Raw genomic sequence first — 23,642 nt, 5'->3', positions numbered from 1 at the left:
ACTGCGCCACCAGGGAAGCCCATGTTGCTCTTTGTTTTACTACAGTTCGTAGATATTGCATTTTTTACAAATTGAGGGTTTGTGACAACCCTGCATCGAGCAAGTCGATCAGCACCATTTTTCCAACAGCATTTGCTCACTTCCCGTCTGTGTCACATTTTGTTAATTCTCTGAGTATTTCAAACTTTTTCATTATTATTATATTTGTTATGGTGATCTATGATCAGTGATCTTTGATGCTACTATTATAATTATTTGGGGGCACCACGAATCATTCCCATGTAAGATGGCAAACTCAACTGATTTTTGAAATGACAACAAAGGATTTAGACTATTAACATAAACTTAGTTGATAAAGCAGTGGCAGGATTTGAGAGGACTGACTCCAATTTTGAAAAAAGTTCTGCTGTGGGTAAAATGCTATCAAGCAGCACTGCACGCTACAGAGAAATCATCTGTGAAAGGAAAAGTCAATCAATGCAGCAAACTTCTCTGTTGTCTTATTGTAAGAAATTACCACAGCCACTCCAACCTTCAGCAACCACCACCCTGATCCGTCGCAGCAGCCATCAACAGCGAGGCAGGATTATCCACAAGCAAAAAGATTTTATGACTCGCTGAAGTCTCAGATGATGCTTAGCAATAAAGTAATTTGCAATTAAGGTATGTACAGTTTTTTAGACTTAATACTATCACACAATAGACTACAGTATAGTGTTAAATATAACTTTTACATGTACTGGGAAAGCAAAAAATTCATGTCATTCGCTTTATTGTCATATTCACTTTATTGTGGTGTTCTGGAGCTATGCCTGTACAATTACAAAAGAAACAATACTATTTTCCAACACAGTAATCTTAGGAAAGAGGAGGTGAGGAAAGAATACCTACATAAACCCAGGACAAATGAACTCTAAATTTGGAATCTTCTGAAAAGTCTTCTTCTAGTCAAAAGCAACCTTGACAGGGCTTCCCTGGTGGCGCAGCGGTTGAGAATCCGCCTGCCGATGCAGGAGACACGGGTTCGTGCCCTGGTCCGGGAAGATCCCACATGCCGCGGAGCAACTAAGCCCGTGAGCCATGGCCACTAGGCCTGCGCGTCCGGAGCCTGTGCTCCGCAACGGGAGAGGCCACAACAGTGAGAGGCCCGCATACCGCGCAAAAAAAAAAAAAAAAAAAAAAAAAAAAAAAAAAAAAAAAAAAAAAAAGCAACCTTGACAGACCTTTATGATTATAGATCTATATAGCTTTAAAAACCACTAGGAGTGGGCTTCCCTGGTGGCGCAGTGGTTGAGAGTCCGCCTGCCGATGCAGGGGATGTGGGTTCGTGCCCCGGTCCGGGAAGATCCCACGTGCCGCGGAGCGGCTGGGCCAGTGAGCCGTGGCCGCTGAGCCTGCGCGTCCGGAGCCTGTGCTCCGCAACGGGAGAGGCCACGACAGTGAGAGGCCCGCTGTACCGCAAAATAAATTAAAAAAAAAAAAAAAAAAAAACACCACTAGGAGTAACATTCAGCAACAGCTCCAAGTAATTCGTTCTGAGTGGAAGTTTTCCCTTACACAAATTTAAATGTCTCATGTTTGAGCTAATTTCCTTTTATCTCTCCTCCATGAAGGAAACAACTTCAGCCTTTATCTTCATGAGGCTTCATTACTAATGTACATTTCTACATCCCAAGATCTTCTTGAAAAGGTAATTTTAAAAAAAATATGACTTGCCTTCAAATAAGTAAAAAAAATTTCCAAAATTTATATACTTATAATACGAAAAATTTAAGAACCAAAATTTTCTTCAACAAGTTTTAAAAAAAACGCTAAGAAGATAGAATGAGTGAAGGATTTTGAAGTCAAACAAACCTAGATTCAAATTCCAGCTATGGGGTCTTGGGCAAGTAACTTACGGATCTCAGTTCTTCATCTATAAAATGGATATAATACTAATCTCATAAAGATGTTCTGAGGGCTGAAATAATGAATGCAAAGTACCTACCATATATTATATATTGCAGGTAGTAAGTAAATGCTATTAGTAACAACAGACGTATCTGTAGAGTCATGCCCCCAAATATATTCAAATTTAGCTAGATATTTTTTCTTTTTAAAAAAGATAAACTGTCAAACATTAAAATAAATGCAGAGTATAAGGAACACACATTTACCAACTACTCAGGGTGGCGGGGAGTTAATATTTAGCTTTATTTACTTCAGATAAAATTTTTAAAAAAACAGTTACCACTTGAGTCAAAAATAAACAAGTGAATATAATCAAACTCAATACTAAAATAAATGGAAGACCACAAACAAATGCAACCTAGAAATGTTTCTTTGATTTTAACTTCTAAAACAGCTCATCTTGTAAATGAATTTCAAAATTCCATGTTAACAGACTTGTCTATAGAAGAACTAAACATTTCACTATATAATATGGATATAATGCTACTTAAAGTATTAATTCCTTCTACCAAATTTTTACCTTGAAGCTGCCTCACCTTATAAAAGAAACAGCTGATTTAATTTCAAAATAGTTTAATCACATAATTAAATCCTTTCCTTTGCCTTATAAAATCAAAGTAAAAATATGTATTTCTGGTTCTAGAAGGATGGCAGTGGTGGTAGCATGGTTTTGAGTCTCCCCAAATCCTCCCATAAAAGCACGAAGAACAACCAGGAAAACAAAAGCAATACCTGTCAACAACATCTACATGAAAACCAAGTGAACAGTACTTTTGGTAATAGTGGTAAAGTGGTCACACAAACTCTCCAACAGACTGCAGTTATAAAAACTGGATAAAAAGAATTTTAAAAACACATTTAAAGACAATGTAAACCTTCCCAAAGCAGAGAGAAGCCAGAGGACAGTCTAATTTCATAAAATTGCAACAAGGAGTACAAACTGCTAGCATGGGGTTTTCATAGCTCAGGGCTATGGCTGCAGGAAAATGGTGGCATAGTTCAAACAGCAGAAAGTTGAAGCCTTATGGGTTTCAAGAATCAGGATAGAGTGCAAAGCCAGCAGAGCCAGCAGAGCAGCTAGAAATTATGGGGAGACAAAGAAATCACTGAGAGGGTAAGTCCCATCTCTGCTCAAATCCTTGGCTGATTGCTAAATAAAGAAGGGAAAATTAGGGCACCAGTCTAAACAGGCAGCAGTAGGAAGACAAAGGAAGAAGAGAAATATATACTGTTGCTGGGAAGATGGGGAGGGTGGGAAGAGTACAGAGACAAAGTTTGCAACTTGAAAATAGGCAAGTTAACTGCCCACTAGAACAGAAAATCAATCATCCTCAGAATATAAGAGAATACAGAGTTGCTACAACTCATTATCTGCAATGTCCAGTTTTCAATCAAAGAAAAGAGGGAAGTATGACTGATGGTCAACAGGACAGGCAGTCAATAAAAACTGACTCCTAATGGGCCCAGATGATAAGACTTCAATGCAACATTTATATATTTTTTTCAAAGAAAAAAAATATATATATATACGCAAAGAATTGAAAGAACATCTTGTTCAAAGAATTAAAGAAAACACAATAATGAGTGAAAAGATAGGTCTTCTCAACAGAGAAATGATAACTGTACAAAACTGAACTTCTAGAGCTGAATAGCATAATAAATGAAATTAAAAATTGGAGATAGCAGACTGGAGATAGCAGAAGCCTCAGTGAACTTGAAGACAGATTAGTATTACTCAATCCAAAGAACACAGAGAAAAAAAAGAAGAGTTTAAAGAAACAAAATGAACCTCAAGGACCTATGGGGAAAATGAAACAGCCTAACATATATATAATTTGGAATCCCATAAGGAGAGGTGAAAAAGAAAGAAGCAGAAAAAATATCTGAAAAAAATAATGCCCCCAAACTTCCCAAATTTGACTGAAAACATTAATGCATATATCCAAGAAGTTTACTGAAATAGAAGCATTAACAACAAACAAAGGAAACTACCCCTAGACATAGTCAAAGGACTGAAAGCCAAAGTGAAAACTTGGAAAGCAGCTACAGAAAATGACACATTGCACGTAGAGAGGAGCCGTAAGATTGATTGCTGACTTCTCATCAGAATATAGGATTGAAATAATTAAAGTGTTGAAGGAAAATAATTGTCAGCTTAGACGTCTACATCAGGAAAACTATCCTTCACAACTGAATGAAAAATAAATTTCCAGATAAACAAAAACAGAATTTATTGCCAGCAAACCTAAATAACAAGAAATGCTAAAGGAAGTTCTTGAGGCTGGAGGGATGGGATACCAGATGGTAACTTTGATCTAAAGGAAGGAATGAAGGGCAATATAAATGTTAAATATACAGTAGATGTAAAAAAAATTTGTTTCTTTTAATTTCTTTAAAAGACATATGACTGTTTAAAGCTAAAAATAACACTACTGATGTGTTAGTAACATATGAATGTAATGTACAGGTTTCCCCCTGCTATCCAAAAGTAGAGCATTCCTATGAAACTTTTTGTAAGCAAAAATGGTGTAAAGTGCAGAAGCAATTATCTTAGGACACATCTTCCTAACGGATGCACAAAATAAATCAAGATAAGCACAGATGTTCACAGACACAGTTCAAAGCTACAGCAGCTTGATGCTGGGATGCTGAATGTAGTTCCCAGAGAAGGAGCTTGGTGGTGTCACTCTCACTGCTGCTAGGGTACACAGCTACCTCTATAACAGCTTGCTGCAAAACAAAGGTTGAATGACATTTTCTCTTTTCAACTTCTGTAAAAGTAAAAGTCCTCTTCAAATTTCTTTCAGTTAGCAAAAACAGGTACTAAAGTAGGTCTTTCATAAAGGTGAAGTGGCGTAAAGCGAACTTTCAAAAAGCCGGGGATAGCTGTATATGACCAACACTGATGATGTGGGCATAAATGGAAATATACTATTATGAGGTTCTTGTAATTTACCTTAAGTAACAATATTCTAAGTATATGGGATACATTAAAGATGCATACTCCAATTCCTAGAGCAACCATATACACAGTGTAAAACTATAGTTAGCAAGCCAATAAAGGAATTAAGATGGAATACTAAAAAATATTTGATTCACAAGACAGGAAGGATGAAAAGAAACCAAGGAGAGAAAAAAAAACCAGATGAGACGAAAAACAAATGGCAATATGGGAGACCTGAAAACATAACCTCATCAATAATTACATTAAGTATAAGGGAACTAAACACTCCAATGAAAAGGCAGAGATTGTTATACACATAAAAGCAAGAGCCAACTGTTTATGACGTATGATACAATTTAAATATAAAGACACAAATAGATTGAAAGTAAAAGGTTGTTAAAAAAAGATATCTACACACACACACACACACACACACACACACACATACACCATGAAAATAATAAGAAATCTGTAGATGCTATATCAATATTAGATGAAATAAATATTAAGACAAGAAATATTATGAGACAAAGAGGTTCCCTTCATAATGATGAGTCATTATGTCAAGAAGAAATATGAAAAAGAAATGAAACTGAGTTATTTGTAGTGAGGGGGATGGACCTAGAGTCTGTCATACAGAGTAAAGTAAGTCAGAAAGAGAAAAACAAATACCGTATGCTAACATATATATATGGAATCTAAAAAAAAAGGTTCTGAAGAACCTAGGGATGGGACAGGAATAAAGATGCAGATGTAGAGAATGGACCTGAGGACATGGGGAGGGGGAAGGGTAAGTTGGGACGAAGTGAGAGAGTAGCATGGACTTATATATACTACCAAATGTAAAACAGATAGCTAGTGGGAAGCAGTTGCATAGCACAGGGAGATCAGCTTGGTGCTTTGTGACCACCTAGAGGGGTGGGATAGGGAGGGTGGGAGGGAGACGCAAGAGGGAGGAGATATGGGGATATATGTATATGTAGAGCTGATTCACTTTGTTATACAGCAGAAACTAACACACCATTGTAAAGCAATTATACTCCAATAAAGAAAGATGTTTAAAAAAAAGAAATATGCACCTAATAACCAAATTACAAAAGAACAGATAAATTAATAGTCATGGTTGAAGATTTAAACACACTTCATTCACTAATTGACAGAACTAGATAAAAAAAAAAAAACAGTAAAGAAGATCCAAATGATAGTACTGGCAGTCCTCACTTCATGTTAACTGCGTATCAGAACTGTATCCCTGCTTTGCACTGTTCTGACATACAAGGTTTTGGTTAACACAGTGCCAGGCTGAGTAAGGGCTGTCTGTATATATTTTTGTATAGTTTTGTGTCATAGAAGCATGTTAATGCTCTACATCTGAAAAAATAGGAATCAATAAGGATAGAAAGGCAGGGGTGGGGGGAGACTGAAACAGAGCAAACTGAAATGAACCCAACTACATTTCAAATAAACAACATGATCACACTAAAGGGGAAAAATTATTCTAATTTATGAATACAGTATATGACCACATGCCCTCAATGGGCAGGGTAGGGGAGAACTGCAAATAAATCTTTTACTCCTTTTAGTAAGTATGTTCTCTGTTCACGTAGGGACAAAGCAATTCCAAAACTATCTGAGATGTAGTATAGGATTGAGCAAATGAGTCAAAGTGCTGATGTTATTGGGAGTCAGGGCTCAAGGGACATAAAAATACAAAAGGAGGAAGAACCAAGGTGGGGAAGAACCAAGGCAAGGAACAACCCTATGAGGATGAAATAGAATTGGAAGTATCAGGTGAACTCATGATTTCTAAACTATATCTATGTGTATGTATGTATATGTTTACAAGTGTCTACACATATGTATTTCCTAACTCTGCTCACTGAAGGGCCCTGTGAATATATGAAGTAGCAATGAACATACCCAACACCCAGATCTTGATTCCTAATATTCTCTACTAAAAGGAACCAGGGCTTTTTGGAAAAATAGCCGATTCTAGGACTGTGATGGGGAAGATACAAAATGAACCTGGAACAGCTTGTTATATGTACCAGAAAGTAGTGAAGACCTAAAAAAAAGAAAAAAAAGAAGAAAGAAAAGAAGGAGGAGAAGGGGCGTGGGGAGGAGAAAGGGGTGGGGGAGAAAAAGAAGAAAAGCAAAGAAAAAAATACAGGGTTATTTGAAGAGGCTCCTAGTGGTCATATATGAGATAATTTAGGCACCAAAATAATTAAGGATGGTAAAGAATTATAGTGATTGAAAAAAATAGGAATCCATGAGTCCATGCTGATGATAGATAATTATGGAATAAGGGAGAACTCTTGGTAATGAAAGAAGAATGTCAAGCGCTTTTTTGTATTTGTGTTAACATTTAAAAATTTTAAAAATGATGTATTTTTGGAACCCAGTAAAACAACACTCTAAAAGGTGCTGAGAAAATAGAGGCTTTAGAACAGTGTAAGTGTGACTCAGTGAAGAATTGACCTTAATTAGAACTTCTATCTATAATTAGGACAGACTATCCTAAATATACTGCTCTAGAGTACAGAACTCTCACACAACAGAACTTTATAGGCTTTGCCTTCACTGACTATAATCTTAAGTTTGTTTTTTAAAAAATATAACTGGTTGCTAAAACCAGAAAAAGAAAACAGAGAAGAGAAGAGAAGGGAAGAGAAAGGAAAAGAGACCCATTACATTGTTCAATGTCTTTTACACAAAGATGTAGGGGACAAATCCCTCCTAGAATTTGAGGTCAGAATTTCTTTTCCCCTGAAAAACATGCACAGTTTATCAAGAAATAAAAACTAGGAACTCCATCAAGTTTCCTTTGCTGCCAGAAAACTGATCTTCTCTTCTCTACATGGTTGTTTTTGATCTAATTTATTTTCTCTTTAACTGCACATAGGTATATTGTTTTCTTTGCAAAATACCTAAAATCCTTTTAGAAGATGGACTATAAATTATAAATTTACAAATAATAATCTTAATATGATTGTAATACTAATATGAAATAATTTAGTCTAATAACAATACTACAAATACAGCAATTGAGTTCTTCTGTGGTTAAAATCTAGCCTTAGTCAATGCAAAAAAAAAGCAACTATTCAGAATGACTTTGATTTTTGGTAAATAGAACCAATTTTTATAAACAAAACTGTGTTTCCATTCTCAAGCTTTATTCTGGAAATTCAAAACTGTTATTTTATATAATTAGAAAAGAACTTCCCTTTACAGTGTGAGACCCTTTCAAATTAATAAAATTCAAATTCCAGTTCTCATAACCAAATATGCAAAAAAAAGAACAGTTTTGTTTAAAGATTTGTTTTCTTCTTGATAAACAAGATAATGATTATATTAAGGCATAACAATAGAAGCCATATCTACTGAAGCCTTACTACATGGTAGGCAACTGTGGTTTATTTACCTACCTCTGATCACCATTACCAGCAAGGTAGCACCCTTGTCCATTTTTACAGATGTATAACTTCCCTGAGAACATATAACAGTAAGAGCACATAGCTAGGATGTGAACACAGCACTTTCTAACTCAAAAGCCAGTATTATTTCCACTTCATGTTGTCTTCTAAAGCATAAAGCTTCCAGCTGTACAACTCCAGTATTTTCAGTAAACAGTTTTCTATGAATACTTCTAACTTGTTTCCTCATTGGCAAAATTCACTCTCAAACCCTTACAACAGCTAAGTTTGATAAATCTTCACACAGACTTCTGTAGGTCTGAGATTACTTCAAAATAAAGTTAAAAAAGAAAAAATCCTCACACAGAAACATTTTATTATTTCAAAATAAAGTTTAAAAAGTAAAAAGAAAGAAGTCCTTGAACAGAGCCATCATTGTCTGTGGATGATGAATATGATGTTCCATTTCATGGATTTTGGGAAAAAATTATTAAAGTTACATTCTTTTTACTTGATTCAAGGTCAAGCTCTAAAAAGCTTAGAGTGGGCGGAGTCAAGATGGCAGTGTGGGAAGATGCCGAGTTAGAGTCTCCCCACAACTAGGGTGCCTGCCAGCCACTGGTGGCGGACCCTGACACCCAAGGAGATGGGAGGAACCCCCAAGTAAACTGGTAGGATGTGGGGGGACTGAGGAGTAGGAGAAGTGGAGGTCAGACAGGATCAGCCCCCCTGAGGCCAGGGAGATCAGGAGAGGCAGGTGGGAGGGGCCCTCTGGGAGGAACAGGAGAGGAGGGCGTTTGCCCTGCCCACTCGAGTCCAGGAAGCCTTTTGGGCTCCCAGGTGAGATCCTCCTCCCTCTGAGACCGGGGGAAGGGGGCATGCCTGGGCCCCTTCTGTTCTGTTGAACCTAAGCCCCACCCCCCACAGCCTCCAGGGCCTTTTCCAGCCCTGGGGGTCCTAAGCATAGGCCCCAAACCTTGCCCTTGCTTTGGTCCCACCCTCCACAGCTAAAGCCTCCCCCTCACCCTTTTTTCCTTTCCCCTTCTCCTCTTTTTTACTATTGTGGTACTTCTGGTTGTTGGTTCATCTATATATATATTTTTAATATTCTTTCTAACATATCTGTTAGTTTCCTAGTCATATTTTATTTTTTACTTTGTTATTGTTCTTTTTTGGCCGCCCCTCGCGCCTTGTGGGATCTTGGTTCACGAGCCAGGGGTCAGGCTGAAGCTTCTGCAGTGGGAGCTCCGAGTCCAAACCACTTGGACTAACAGAGCCCCTCAGACCCCAGGGAATATTCATCAGAGTGAGGTCTCACTGAGGTCATCATCTCAGCACCAAGACCCAGCTCTACCCAACAGCCTACAAACTCCAATGTTGGAAGCCTCAGGCCAAACAACTAGTAAAACAGGAACACAATCCCACTCATAAAAAAAAAAAGAGAGCAAAAAAATATGTCACAGATGAAGGAGCAAGGTAAAAACCTACAAGATCAAATAAATGAAGAGGAAATAGGCAATCTACCTGAAAAAGAATCCAGAGTAATGATAGTAAAGATGATCCAGAATCTCAGAGACAGAATGGAGGCTCAGACTGAGAAAATACAAGAAATGTTTAACAAAGATCTAGAAGAACTAAAGAACAAACAGAGATGAACAACACAATAACTGAAATGAAAAATACACTAGAAGGAATCAATTACAGAATAACTGAGGCAGAACAACGAATAAGTGAGCTGGAAGACAAAATGGTGGAAATAACTGCCACAGAGCAGAATAAAGAAAAAAGAATGAAAAGAATTGAAGACAATCTCAGAGACCTCTGGGACAACACTAAATGCACCAACATTCGAATTATAGGGGTCCCAGGAGAAGAAGAGAAAAAGAAGGGGTCTGAGAAAATATTTGAAGAGATTATAGTTGAAAACGTCCCTAACATGGGGAAGGAAATAGTCACCCAAGTCCAGGAAGCACAGAGTCCCATACAGGATAAGCCCTATGAGAAACACACCAAGACACATGTTAATCAAACTAACAAAATTTAAATTCAAAGAAAAAATATTAAAAGCAGCAAGGGAAAAACGGGGGCGGGCCTCAAAAAAAAAAAAAAACAAACCAAAAAATAACATACAAAGGAATCCCCATGAGGTTATCAGCTGATTTTTCAGCAGAAACTATGCAGGCCAGAAGGGAGTGGCAGGATATACTTAAGGTGATGAAAGAGAAAAACCTACAACCAAGATTACCTAGCAAGAATCTCATTCAGATTTGATGGAGAAATCAAAAGCTTTTCAGACAAGCAAAAGCTAAGAGAATCCAGCACCACCAAACCAGCTTTACAACAAATGCTAAAGAAACTTCTCTAGGTGGGAAACACAAGAGAAGAAAAAGACCCACAAAAACAAACCCAAAACAATTAAGAAAATGGCAGTAGGAACATACATATCGATAATAACCTTGAATGTAAATGGATTAAATGTCCCAACCAAAAGACAGACTGGCTGAATGGATACAAAAACAAGACCCATGTATATGCGGTCTACAAGAGACGCACTTCAGACCTAGGGACACATATAGACTGAAAGTGAAGGGATGGAAAAAGATATTCCATGCAAATGGAAATCAAAAGAAAGCTGGAATAGCAATACTCATATCAGATAAAATAGACTTTAAAATAAAGACTGTTATAAGAGATAAGGAGGGACACTACATAATGATGGAATGATCAATCCAAGAAGAAGATATAACAATTATAAATGTTTATGCACCCAACACAGGAGCACCTTGATACATAAGGCAAACGCTAACAACCATGAAAGGAGAAATCTACAGTAATACAATAATATGGGGGCATTAACACCCCACTTAAACCAATGGACAGATCATCCAAACAGAAAATAAATAAGAAAACACAAGCTTTAAACGATACAATGGACCAGATAAATTTAATTGATATTTACAGAACATTCCACCCAAAAGTGGTAGAATACACTTTCTTAAGTGCACATGGAACATTCTCCAGGATAGATCACATCTTGGGTCACAAATCAAGCCTCAGAAAATTTAAGAAAATTGAAATAGTATCAAGCATCTTTTCTGACCACAATGCTATGAGACTGGAAATCAGTTACAGGAAAAAAACTGTAAAAAACACAAATACATGGAGGCTAAACAGTGCACTACTAACCAAGAGATCACTGAAGAAATCAGAGAAGAAATTTAAAAATACATAGAAACAAATGACAACGAAAACACAACAACAATCCAAAACCTATGGGACGTGGCAAAAGCAGTTCTAAGAGGGAACTTTATAGCAATTCAATCTCACCTCAAGGAACAAGAAAAATCTCAAATAAACAATCTAACCCTACACTTAAAACAACAGAAAACGAAGAACAAAGAAAACCCAAAGTCAGTAGAAGGAAAGAAATCATAAAGATCAGATCAGAAATAAATGAAAAAGAAATGAAGGAAACAATAGCAAAGATCAACAAAACTAAAAGCTGGTTCTCTGAGAAGATAAATAAAATTGATAAACCCTTAGCCAGACCCATCAAGAAAAAAAGGGAGAGGACGCCAATCAGTAAAATTAGAAATGAAAAGGAGAAATCACAATTGACACTGAAGAAATACAAAGGATTATAAGAGACTACTGCCAACAACTATATGCCAATAAAATAGACAACCACAAAGAAATGGACAAATTCTTGGAAACGTACAATTTTCCAAGACTGAACCAGGAAGAATTAAGAAATATAAACAAACCTATCACAAGTAATAAAATCGAAACCGTGATTAAAAATCTTCCAACAAACAAAAGTCCAGGACCAGATGGCCTCACAGGCGAATTCTATCAAACATTTAGAGAAGAGCTAACACCAATCCTTCTCAAAAATTCTTCCAAAAAACTGCAGAGGGAGAAACACTCCCAAATTCATTCTATGAAGCCACCATCACTCTGATACCAAAACCAGAAAAAGGCATCACAAAAAAAGAAAATTACAGACCAATATCACTGATGAACATAGATGCAAAAATCCTCAACAAAACACTAGCAAACAGAATCCAACAACACATTAAAAGGACCAGACACCATGATCAAGTGGGATTTATCCCAGGGATGCAAGGATTCTTCAATATATGCAAACCAATCAATGTGATACACCACGTTAACAAATTAAGGAATAAAAACCATATGATCATCTTAATAGAGGCAGAATTTTGACAAAATTCAACACCATTTATGATAAAAACTCTCCAGAAAATGGGCATAGAGGGAAACTACCTCAACATAATAAAGGCCATATATGACAAACCCACAGCAATCATCATACTCAATGGTGAAAAACTGAAAGCATGTCCACTAAGATCAGGAACAAGACAAGGATGTCCACTCTCGCCACTCTTATTCAACATAGTTTTGGAAGTCACAGCAATCAGAGAAGAAAAAGAAATAAAAGGAATCCAAATTGGAAAAGAAGAAGTAAAACTGTAACTGTTTGCAGATGACATGATACTATACATAGAAAATCCTAAAGATGCTACCAGAAAACTACTAGAACTAACCAATGGATCTGGTAAGGTTGCAGGATACAAAATTAATGCACAGAATCTCTGGCATTCCTATACACCAAGCAAAGAAAAATCAGAAAGAGAAGTTAAGGAAACAATCCCATTTACCATTTCAAGAAAAAGAATAAAATACCTAGGAATAAACCTGCCTAAGGAGGTGAAAGACTTGTACTCAGAAAACTATAGAACACTGATGAAAGAAATCAAAGATGATATAAACAGATAGAGAAATATACCATGTTCTTGGATTGGAAGAATCAATATTGTGAAAATGACTATACTACCCAAAGCAATCTACAGATTCAGTGCAATCCCTTTCAAACTACCAATGGCATTCTTCACAGAATTAGAACAAAAAATTTTACAATTCATATGGGAACACAAAAGACCCCGAAGAGCCAAAGCAATCTTGAGAAAGAAAAACAGAGTTGGAGGAATCAGGCTCCCTGACTTCAAACTATACCACAAAGCTACAGTAATCAAGACAGTATGGTACTGGCACAAAAACAGACACATAGATCAATGGTACAGGATAGAATGCCCAGAGATAAACCCATGCACATATGGTCACCTAATTTATGACAAAGGAGGCAAGAGCATACAATGGAGAAAAGACAGCCTCTTCCATATGTGTGCTGGGAAAACTGAACAGCTACATGTGAAAGAATGAAATTAGAACACTACCTAACACCATACACAAAAATAAACCCCAAATGGATTAAAGACCTAAATGAAAGACTAGACACTATAAAATTCTTAGAGGAAAACACAGGAAAAACACTCTTTGACATAAAATACGGCAGGATCTTTTTTGACCCACTTTTCACAGTAACAGAAATAAAAACAAAAATAAACAAATGGGACTTAATTAAACTTAAAAGCTTTTGCACAGCAAAGGAAACCATAAACAAGACAAAAAGACAACCCTCAGAATGGGAGAAAATATTTGCAAATGAAACAACACACAAAGGATTAATCTCCAAAATATACAAATAGCTTATGGAGCTCAATATCAAAAAAACAAACAATCCAATTTAAAAATGGGCAGAAGACCTAAATAGACATTTCACCAAGGAAGACATACAGATGGCCAAGAGGCACATGAAAAGCTGCTCAAGATCACTAATTATTAGAGAAATGCAAATCAGAACTACAATAAGGTATCACCTCACTCTGGTCAGAATGGCCATTATCAAAAAATCTAGAAACAATAAATGCTGGAGAGGGTGTGGTGAAAAGGGAACCCTCCTGCACTGTTGGTGGGAATGTAAATTGATAAAACCGCTATGGAAAACGGTATGAAGATTCCTTAAAAAACTAAAAATAGAACTACCATACGACTCAGCAATCCCACTACTGGGCATATACCCTGAGAAAACCATAGTTCAAAAAGAGTCATGTACCACAATGTTCACTGCAGCACTATTTACAATAGCCAGGATATGGAAGCAACCTAAGTGTCCATGGACAGATGAATGGATAAAGAAGATGTGGCACATATATACAGTGGAATATTAGCCATAAAAAGAAACAAAATTGTTATTTGTAGTGAAGTGGATGGACCCAGAGTCTGTCATACAGAGTGAAGTAAGTCAGAAAGAGAAAAACTAATACCATATGCTAACGCATATATATGGAATCTAAAAAAAAAAAAAAAGGTATTGATGAACCTAGTTGCAGGGCAGGAAGAAAGATGTAGACACAGAGAATGGACCTGAGGACACGGGGTGGGAGGGGGAAGCTGGGGCAAAGTGAAAGTAGCATCGACATATATACACTACCGAATGTAAAATAGTTAGCTAGTGGGAAGCAGCTTAGCACAGGGAGATCAGCTCGGTGCTCTGCAATGACCTAGAGGGGTGGGATAGGGAGGATAGGAGGGAGGCTCAAGAGGGAGAGGATATGGGGAAAAATGTATGCATATGGCTAATTCACTCTGCTGTACAAGAGAAACTAACACAGTATTGTGAAGCAATTATACTCCAATAAAGATCTATTTAAAAAAATAAAAAGCTTAAAATATAAACATAAGAATATTAAGCTAAAACTATAACAACACTAAGTGATCACTATGACATTATAACAACCTGGACATGTTTAAATAGTGCTCGCTCAAGCAGGAGAAACGTGAACATGTATGCCTAAAGGCTAAGAACTCAAGAAACTTCAACTCGTGACAGTAAGCTAATTCAAAACAATGATATATACATACAAGTGGTCTACGGAAATGTTCTAATCTTAATTGGTTTATGTGCTCTTAAAAATTTGATCATTCTAAAACTTTCCTCTATTTGTTTCAAATCTTCTCATATCACTAAGTGAAGTTGTCACGGTAAAAATATCTCAAGAGGTCTTAAGCCTTAAATTTCCAAAGTTGAAATAAATGATAAGCATTTTTTTGTCCTTCCGCCAAAAAAGGGGGCACTGTTATTTGTTCTTCCATTTTCTCTAGAGAGTCACTTACTTTCTGTTTTACAGATTACAATAAACCCCACAAGATGAATTTATATTCAGAAGCAGGAAAAATGAAAATACTTAGATTACAGTAGTATCTCCTCTTTAGTTTGAATCTTACAAATTTGTAATCTATATGAATTGAGAGTTCTTTTTTCTCTACTAACAAAAATGTTCAGAAGAAAAACAACAATGTAAGAAAGATTTTAATAAGAATATGAGAATAAAAAAGCAGGAATGAGTTATAATAGTAATTAGTAATTTATTCTCTCCTTCATTAACAATTTTAAGTAATCCTTAAACTGTGTGAATAACACATAGCACCACAACACTAAGTAACTTTACATGGTTGGGTTTATAAAGATAGTGACTAAAACACTATTGAGATAGTGTGCGTGTTCCCAAGATTAAGCTGTCACCTGGGGAAAGGTGCTGGCCTACAAGGACTAACATTAACAACACGAACTACTGCCCATGCTTTCTCCTTCAACTCTCCAGAAATACTGGTCTTTATTTTTAAATTTTTTGACAAGGTGATACAGTCACAAAAATCAAACAGTATAAAAAAGGTTATAGTGAAAGCTTTGGCTCTCACCTTCACCCCTGTCCATCATCATTAACCCAGTTCCCTCAACCTTTTCCCCATAAAAATTTTTATTGGTTTCTTGTATATTCTTTCAGAGATTCATTATACAGTTCCTTATTAAAATAAAATAGGATACTTATACTCCACAAATTGTAATGTTTTTCTTTGTATTATTTATCTCAATTCAACATGACCTAAATAATGCCTTACTACACTCTCTCAATGCCTTCATGCAGTCTTGGGTTCAAGGCTGACCCAAGGTTTTAAGTGAGGAGTATCTCAAATAAAGCAAGAGAATGGTAAGCAAAGGAGATAACAATAGCTAGTGGTTAAAAAGCCACAAACAACAGACATATAATTAATCCATAATCCATCAGCAACACCAAGACAAAAGAACTAGTTTTTTAAAGTTCTTAGCACAGTACCTATTACACATCATATACACTGCATTAAATAGCTGTTCAATGAATCAATGAATCTTCTTCAAGGCTATCTTTGCAAGTTTGGGGATGGGCGGGTGAATAGGTAGGTACAAAGTAACAATAGGAGAGTCAAGAAATTTTGTACAAAGCTGCCGTTCAAATGTTTAGAAGTTGCTATGATTATTTTGGAAAAGGTAATCCAATGGTATGATTTTTTTTTTTGTAGTACGCGGGCCTCTCACTGTTGTGGCCTCTCCCGTTGCAGAGCACAGCCTCCGGACGTGCAGGCTCAGGGGCCATGGCTCACGGGCCCAGCTGCTCTGCGGCATGTGGGATCTTCCCAGACCGGGGCACGAACCCGTGTCCCCTGCATCGGCAGGCGGACTCTAAACCACTGCGCCACCAGGGAAGCCCTAATGGTATGATTTTGATGCCTGTGAATCTATAAGAAAATTCACTGAAAGAAAGTATCAATCCAAAATTCCTCAGGCACAGGCCACTAGAAAAAATCCTTCCAAATGATAATATGACAAGCCCAAATTATAATTAGATTTTAATACTTATGCTTACCACAGTGTATTGACTTAGCTACTTCAAATTCAGACTTATGTAGAGCCGTATTTTTATTGTATATATCATTTTACTGTACATTGCAGTCCCTTTTACAAAATTTACAGCATATTCAGTCTTTCTTTGATAAAAGAATTCCCTTTAAACTAGACTTTCTGACATAATAGTACACAATACTGATTCACTCCAAGACTTAAAAAAATATTTAGCATATTATTAGTATACTCAAAATTAACCTATTAGCAAGGATACAGATATATGTGGTATAAAATAAAACCTCTGGATTCAAGCACTTATTTTTTATTATGGGCTGAAAATAAAAATAGAGTGATTAAGCATCAAATAAGTGGTCACAGAAATGTAGCATAAGGATACTATATTTGTAGTTGGAATGATCAGGAGACACAGTAAGGAGGCAGCTTTTAAGGTGAAGCAAGAAAGGCTAGTCTCAAAGAACAGAAGATAGGGTAGGGCCTTCAGCCAGGAAAATAGTGGAGAGTCAACACAGGAGCTTGGTACGTTAAAATATCTAAGGAAGGGAATGGCAAACTATGGTCCATGGGCCAAATCCAGTCCACTGCTTGTTTTTATACAGTCTGTGGGCTACCAATGGTTTTCACATTTTTAAATGGCTGAAAAAAACAAATCAAAAGAACTTTATGACACATAAAAATTATAAAATTCATATAATAAAGTTTTATGGACACACAGCCATGCCATGCCCATTCATTTACCTGTTGTCTATCTATGACTGCTTTCACACTACAAGGCAGAGTTCAGTAGTTGCAAAAGAAACCATGTGAATCACAAAGCCTAAAATATTTACTATCTGGCCCTTTAGAGAAAAACTTTGCCAACCTCTTCTCTTAGGAAGGCCTATGTGGCTGAAGCACTGTGAGTGAGGGGCTGGGTGGAGAAAGAAACTAGAGAGGTAAAGAGGGGCATGCAAGCCATGAAAAAGATTTGGGTCTATATTCTAAGAGGAATGGGGAAGCCATTAGAGAATTTTAAGTAGGAAAGTGACAATCAGATATGCATTTTGAAAAGCTCCTTCTGGTTGTCATAATGGTAACCCGTGTTAGGAGATAAGTGAGAAGGCTAATGTAGTAAGTAGTTCAAGCAAAGTATGAACACAGCGTAGACTATGGGGCTGGAAAAATAAAGAGGCTGGGCAAGATTATTTCTGAGATTCCCTTCCAGCTCCAAAATTTGAAGAATCACAGGAGTTTACAAGTCTGGTTTTGCAACTCTCCAGGGTATTTCCAATTATCAAAAACAGTTCTCAAAACTGTTATGCTATGAACAGCTTTCTAATAGGTAGTAAGAAATATGCCAACAGAGCATTATGTATCTAAAAAGTTTGGAAATTACTGCAGGATAAATGATCACCCTCGCCATTAGAATGCTTTCTAAAATATAGTGTGTATTTTTTATAAGTTGGAAAGGACTACTTTTATGAAATTTACAATTAAAGAATTTACAGATAATACAATATAAATTAACACAGCGGGGAATAAACACAAATACTGCTCAAGTACATTTTCAGTGTACTTTATTTCCTATAATGTAGTAATGACAAAACAAAGAACATACCTGCTACATTCTAACAATGTAACTTTAAGGCGGCCTTCAGTAAGTGCCCATTGTTGTATATGGATATGCTCTTCATCATCTTCTTCGAATCCTTGCAAGGTTTGGAATGGGAAAAACGGCTTAAACCTGACAAAAGTAAAGATAAGTCTAAATTTCGGAATAAACACCACACTTTAAAGCGTAATAACAAAAACTACCTGTAGGAAAACAACACAAAACAAACATCTAATACTGCATGTGCCCTATAAAACCAGAGCTTACCACACACCCCCATAACTGGCAGCAAACAGTGCCTTCTTGGTGGCACCCAGACTTCCTGTTTTTTTGGCATGCCCTCATTGACAAGGCAGGACACCTAGAACAAAGGAAAAGAAAATCTGGAAGCCACCAGTGGGCCCTGAAACTTGGGTGGGACAGGAGAGAGATTCTTTCTGAACCAGATGGGAAGAGTGTTCCTACAGTAAAAGATCAAAATTCAGAAGGCAATGTTTCATGGAAACAATAAAATTGGATAGCGATTAGTACTAGATAATGATTAATAATAACAACAACAACAACAATTAACAGCAGCAAAGGTATTTATCAGAGATGTTTACTATTTGCCAGGCAGTGTGCTAAGAGCTTTACATGCTTTGTATCTTATTCAATGCTCAAAATCCTGAGTGGGCAATATGATTAGCTTCCCTCTCCAGATGAAAAGAGTGAGGGTTAGAAAGGTTAAAGAATTTGTTCAACATTACACAGTGAGTGGAATAACCAGAATTCAAGCTAGTTTGACTAGTTGACTACGTAACACTTCAGTTACCTATGAATTATTCAGGTCTTTTTGTGCTCATTGTTAATATTCTTGGGTTTTACGTAGAAGCTTGTGGTGAGTTATAAACTGTAAGCTTTAAAAACTTTAATCTGAAACATAATTCATATCCTCCATTAAAGCAAAGGACAAAGAAAGTGAGAAAATTGGGCTTGAGGGCCTATAGTTTTCAACTAACCCTACACGCTGTCACTAGACATGACATTTGTCTGCTCAAAAGCTTTAATGCCTTCTCACTAACCACACACAGTATAAAAGATAGTCAAAAGTTCTTGGTTTCATATTCAAGGTCTACCACAATTAATCTTTCCAATGGTATTTTTCCTTATTAGAAACCTTCCAATCTAGGAAGTGTCGTCACCTCATGTACCCAGAAGATGCCATGCATATTCCTGCTTTCAAGCCTTTTGTACCAACTGGAGGTCTTCCCTATTCCTCAAAGCCTACCCAAACCCTAAACACTTTCTATAATCAGCTTTAGGTCCTACATCACAGCAGACCACACACACTGCTTTCACTCTTCTTTATCTTGCAGTCATTTAAATTGCTGGGCACTTATGCCTTGAAATCTCAAATGTGACCTGGTTTCACCATTATCTTTACTCCTCACACACACTATCAGGACTGAAGTATGTATTGATCTGATTTATAAAAATCCAACATAAAAAATAAAACAAACATTTAGAAAATATGAATAGCCCACAACAATTTATACTGAAAGATACTAATAGAGAGGCAGAAATACTATTTTACGGTTTCCCAATGAACAGGATTAAAGAAAAAATTCTTAGGGAAAGGTAAGGAGGTATACAGACAATGCTCAGTGCTTTTCTCTTGCTTCTGAAAACAGATGGACAACAGAAAGCCCCTTTAGTTTCCTAATTTCCATTGAAATCATTTGATTCAGACAGACTGGCACCAAATTTTTGAGAGGGGAAAAAAAGAAACATTTATCATGTTAATACGATGTTGTAGCTGAGTGTTTTTAATAAACAAGCCTTACGGCTCCTGAAGAACATATAACTGTCACTCTATTTAAAAAAATCACAAAAAGCACTACATACACTAGCAACTTTGAATATAATAATCCAAGTTTGTTAAATCACAGCTGCTCTATGAATCAACTTTTCTTGTCAAGTATAAAGCTAAAATTTGATTAAAAATTTCTCACAGGTGTGTGACTTCAATGTTATAAGGAGTAAAGTCTAATTTGGGTTTATTAATGCTTCTAGGGGGTTTGCTAAAAGGATTTATGCACAAAAATAAACTAAAATCAGAAAAAATGTATTCCATTTTAAAATAACACACTAAACAGTGGGCTAGAGCTACTTGTTCAACACCCTCTCACCATAAACAAAAATAAACTCAAAATGGCTTAAAGACTTAAACATAAGACATGATACTGTAAAACTCCTAGAAGAGAATATAGGCAAAACATTCTCCGACATAAATCGTACCAATGTTTTCATAGGTCAGTCTTCCAAGGCAATAGAAATAAAAGTGAAAATAAACAAATGGGACCTAACCAAACTTACAAGCTTTTGCACAGCAAAGAAAACGATAAACAAAACAAAAAGACAACCTATAGAATGGAAGAAAACATTTGCAAATGATGTGACCAACAAGGGCTTAATTTCCAAAATTTACAAACAGCTCATACAACTCAACAACAACAACAAAAACAGTCCAATCGAAAAATGGGCAAAAGTTCTAAAGAGACATGTCTGGAAAGAAGAAATACAGATGGCCAATAGGCATATGAAAAGATGCTCAACACTGCTAATTATTAGAGAAATGCAAATCAAAATTACAATTAGGTACCACCTCACACTGGTCAGAGTGACCATCATTAAAAAGTCTACAAGTAGGGCTTCCCTGGTGGCGCAGTGGTTGAGAGTCCGCCTGCTGATGCAGGGGACACGGGTTCGTGCCCCAGTCCGGGAAGTTCCCACATGCCGCGGAGCGGCTGGGCCTGTGAGCCATGGCTGCTGAGCCTGCGTGTCTGGAGCTTGTGCTCCGCAATGGCAGAGGCCACAACAGTGAGAGGCCCGCGTTCTGAAAAAAAAAAAAAAAAAAAAAAAATCTACAGGTAACAAATGCTGGGGAGGCTGTGGAGAAAAGGGAACCCTCCTACCCTGTTGATGGGAATGTAAGTTGGTGCAGCCACTGTGGGAAACAGTATGGAGGTTCCTCAGAAAACTAAGAATAGAATTACCATATGATCCAGCAATCCCACTCCTGGACATATATCCAGACAAAACTATAATTCAAAAAAATACATGCACTCTTATGTTCATAGTAGCACTATTCACAATAGCCAAGACATGGAAACAACCTAAATGTCCATTGACAGATGAATGGATAAAGAAGATGTGCTAAATATATACAATGGAATACTACTCAGCCATAAAAAGAACAAAATAATGCCATTTGCAGCAACATGGATGCAACTAGAAATTATCATACTAACTGAAGAAAGAGAAAGACAGATACCATATGATATAACTTATATGTGTAATCTAAAATATGACACAAATGATCCCATCTATGAAACAGAAACAGAACCATGGACATAGAGAACAGACTGGTGGTTGTCAAGGGGGAGAGGGTTGGGGAAGGTATGGAGCTGGAGGTTGGGGTTAGCAGATGTAAGTTTTTATGTATAGAATGGATAAACAACAAGGTCTTACTGTATAGCACAGGGAACTATATTCAATATCCTGTGATAAACCATAATGGGAAAGAATATCTATGTGTATAACTGAGTCACTCTGCTGTACAGCAGCAATTAACAAACATTGTAAATCAACTATACGTCAATAAAACAAAACAAAAGCTATTTGTTCAGCAAGCTACTAAACAGAAACCACACATCCACAAAGAACACTTGGTTTTCAAAACTTTTAGTCCAAGTCTTTAAATAGCCCAAACTCATAAAGGAATCCAAACAATGAAGTAGGCTACTTCTATCCCTTCCCTTTATCTTCCCATCATACCACAAAATCCTTCCTTCATTAGCCTATATTTCCTGTGAACCTATCAGTTTTAAAATGACACTGTTTTCTCACTCAAGTTCCCTTTCTTTTCCCCTCACTCAAACCTTCTTTTACAAGCTATCTGTACTTCCTCTTGTAGAAAACTTTAAAAACCAACCTGGGAAGATGGACTTTTATAATGACAGCATGAGACACTCCATTGACCTGCTCCCAGTGAAGTTGGTGAAATTATTAAAACAAATATTAAAGCCTCCAGAAATGGTCCTAAGGGCAAACAAAGAAGCTTCCATTCAAGAAAGAAAACCTACATAAATATGGTAAGAAAGGTGAGAGTCTGTGGTGTTGGAGCCAAGATTGCTCAGCAGGGAAGAGATTCCACTCTGGACACACAGGCTGCCTCACTTCCCCAGCACCCTGTCAGAGGACTTTGTTCCCGGTTAAGAGCAAGGCATCGCTATTTCTCATCTGGCCCTCGACCACCTGTTACTAGGCTAAGTTCCGGGAAAGAATGATCAAGAAGTTGGGAGCTCCTTTCTTTGACCGAGTTCCCACTTGAGAAACAGATACTCTGCCTTGGGCATTGCGTACTAAGAATACTGAGGCCTTGATTGTCCTTGCCCTGGCTCATGAAACAGTGGTTCTATGCCAAGAGAGGCAAGCCAAGAGAACCTCAGGCTGCTACCACCCCTCATCCCACCTCCATCTAGTGTCCAACAGCTAGAGTGGGGGTGTCACTCACAGAGAAACTTGCCATTGTCCCCAACCCTAGCTCCAGAGCCCTGGCTCAAAGATTTTGCTGAGGGAGAAGGCGAGGGAAAGGCAGGACATAAAACAGCTCCTAAACTCTTCCCACACTATGATTGGACTTGTGTGTAGAACAATGTCCCGGGACATTGTTGAAAACAAAAGGCACAATGTCAGAGATTTAACACTCCACTAAAATAATCCAGGCAAATCACTAAAACACAAATAAATAAATAATAAATCCTGGGAGAGGGGGACCAGTATCTAGAGTTATTACAATATATTAACTAAAATACTTGGTTTCTAACAAAAATTATGAGGCATATAAAGAAACAGGAAAGCATGATCCATAAAGCAGAAAGAAAGCAGTCAACACAAACTGCCAGTTAAAGTGACCGGGTATTGGACACAACAGAAAAAGACTTCAAAATAGCCCTTACAGGGCCTCCCTGGTGGTGCAGTGGTTGAGAGTCCGCCTGCCGATGCAGGGGACATGGGTTCGTGCCCCGGTCCGGGAAGATCCCACATGCCGCGGAGCGGCTGGGCCCGTGAGCCATGGCCGCTGAGCCTGCGCGTGAGGAG

At 37.2% G+C, this 23,642-nt stretch overlaps 1 protein-coding gene across 2 annotated transcripts in view; it reads right to left on the bottom strand.

Moving 5' to 3' along the window:
* Positions 1-23,642, bottom strand: part of PDZD8 (PDZ domain containing 8) — a 90,201-nt gene that overhangs the window by 42,272 nt on the left and 24,287 nt on the right. Inside the window, exon 2 of one of the 2 annotated variants that reach the window (XM_059051716.2) lies at positions 18,507-18,632. The exons of the other annotated variant lie outside the window; for it this stretch is intronic. Within the exon in view, the coding sequence (XP_058907699.1) occupies positions 18,507-18,632 (126 nt within the window). The remainder of the gene's footprint in view (positions 1-18,506; positions 18,633-23,642) is intronic. 2 annotated transcript variants of the gene reach the window in all.

The sequence above is a fragment of the Kogia breviceps genome, chromosome 2 (genome assembly GCF_026419965.1).
Source record: "Kogia breviceps isolate mKogBre1 chromosome 2, mKogBre1 haplotype 1, whole genome shotgun sequence".
Classification (NCBI taxonomy): domain Eukaryota; kingdom Metazoa; phylum Chordata; class Mammalia; order Artiodactyla; family Physeteridae; genus Kogia; species Kogia breviceps.
This window is presented reverse-complemented; position numbering and strand designations above follow the sequence as displayed.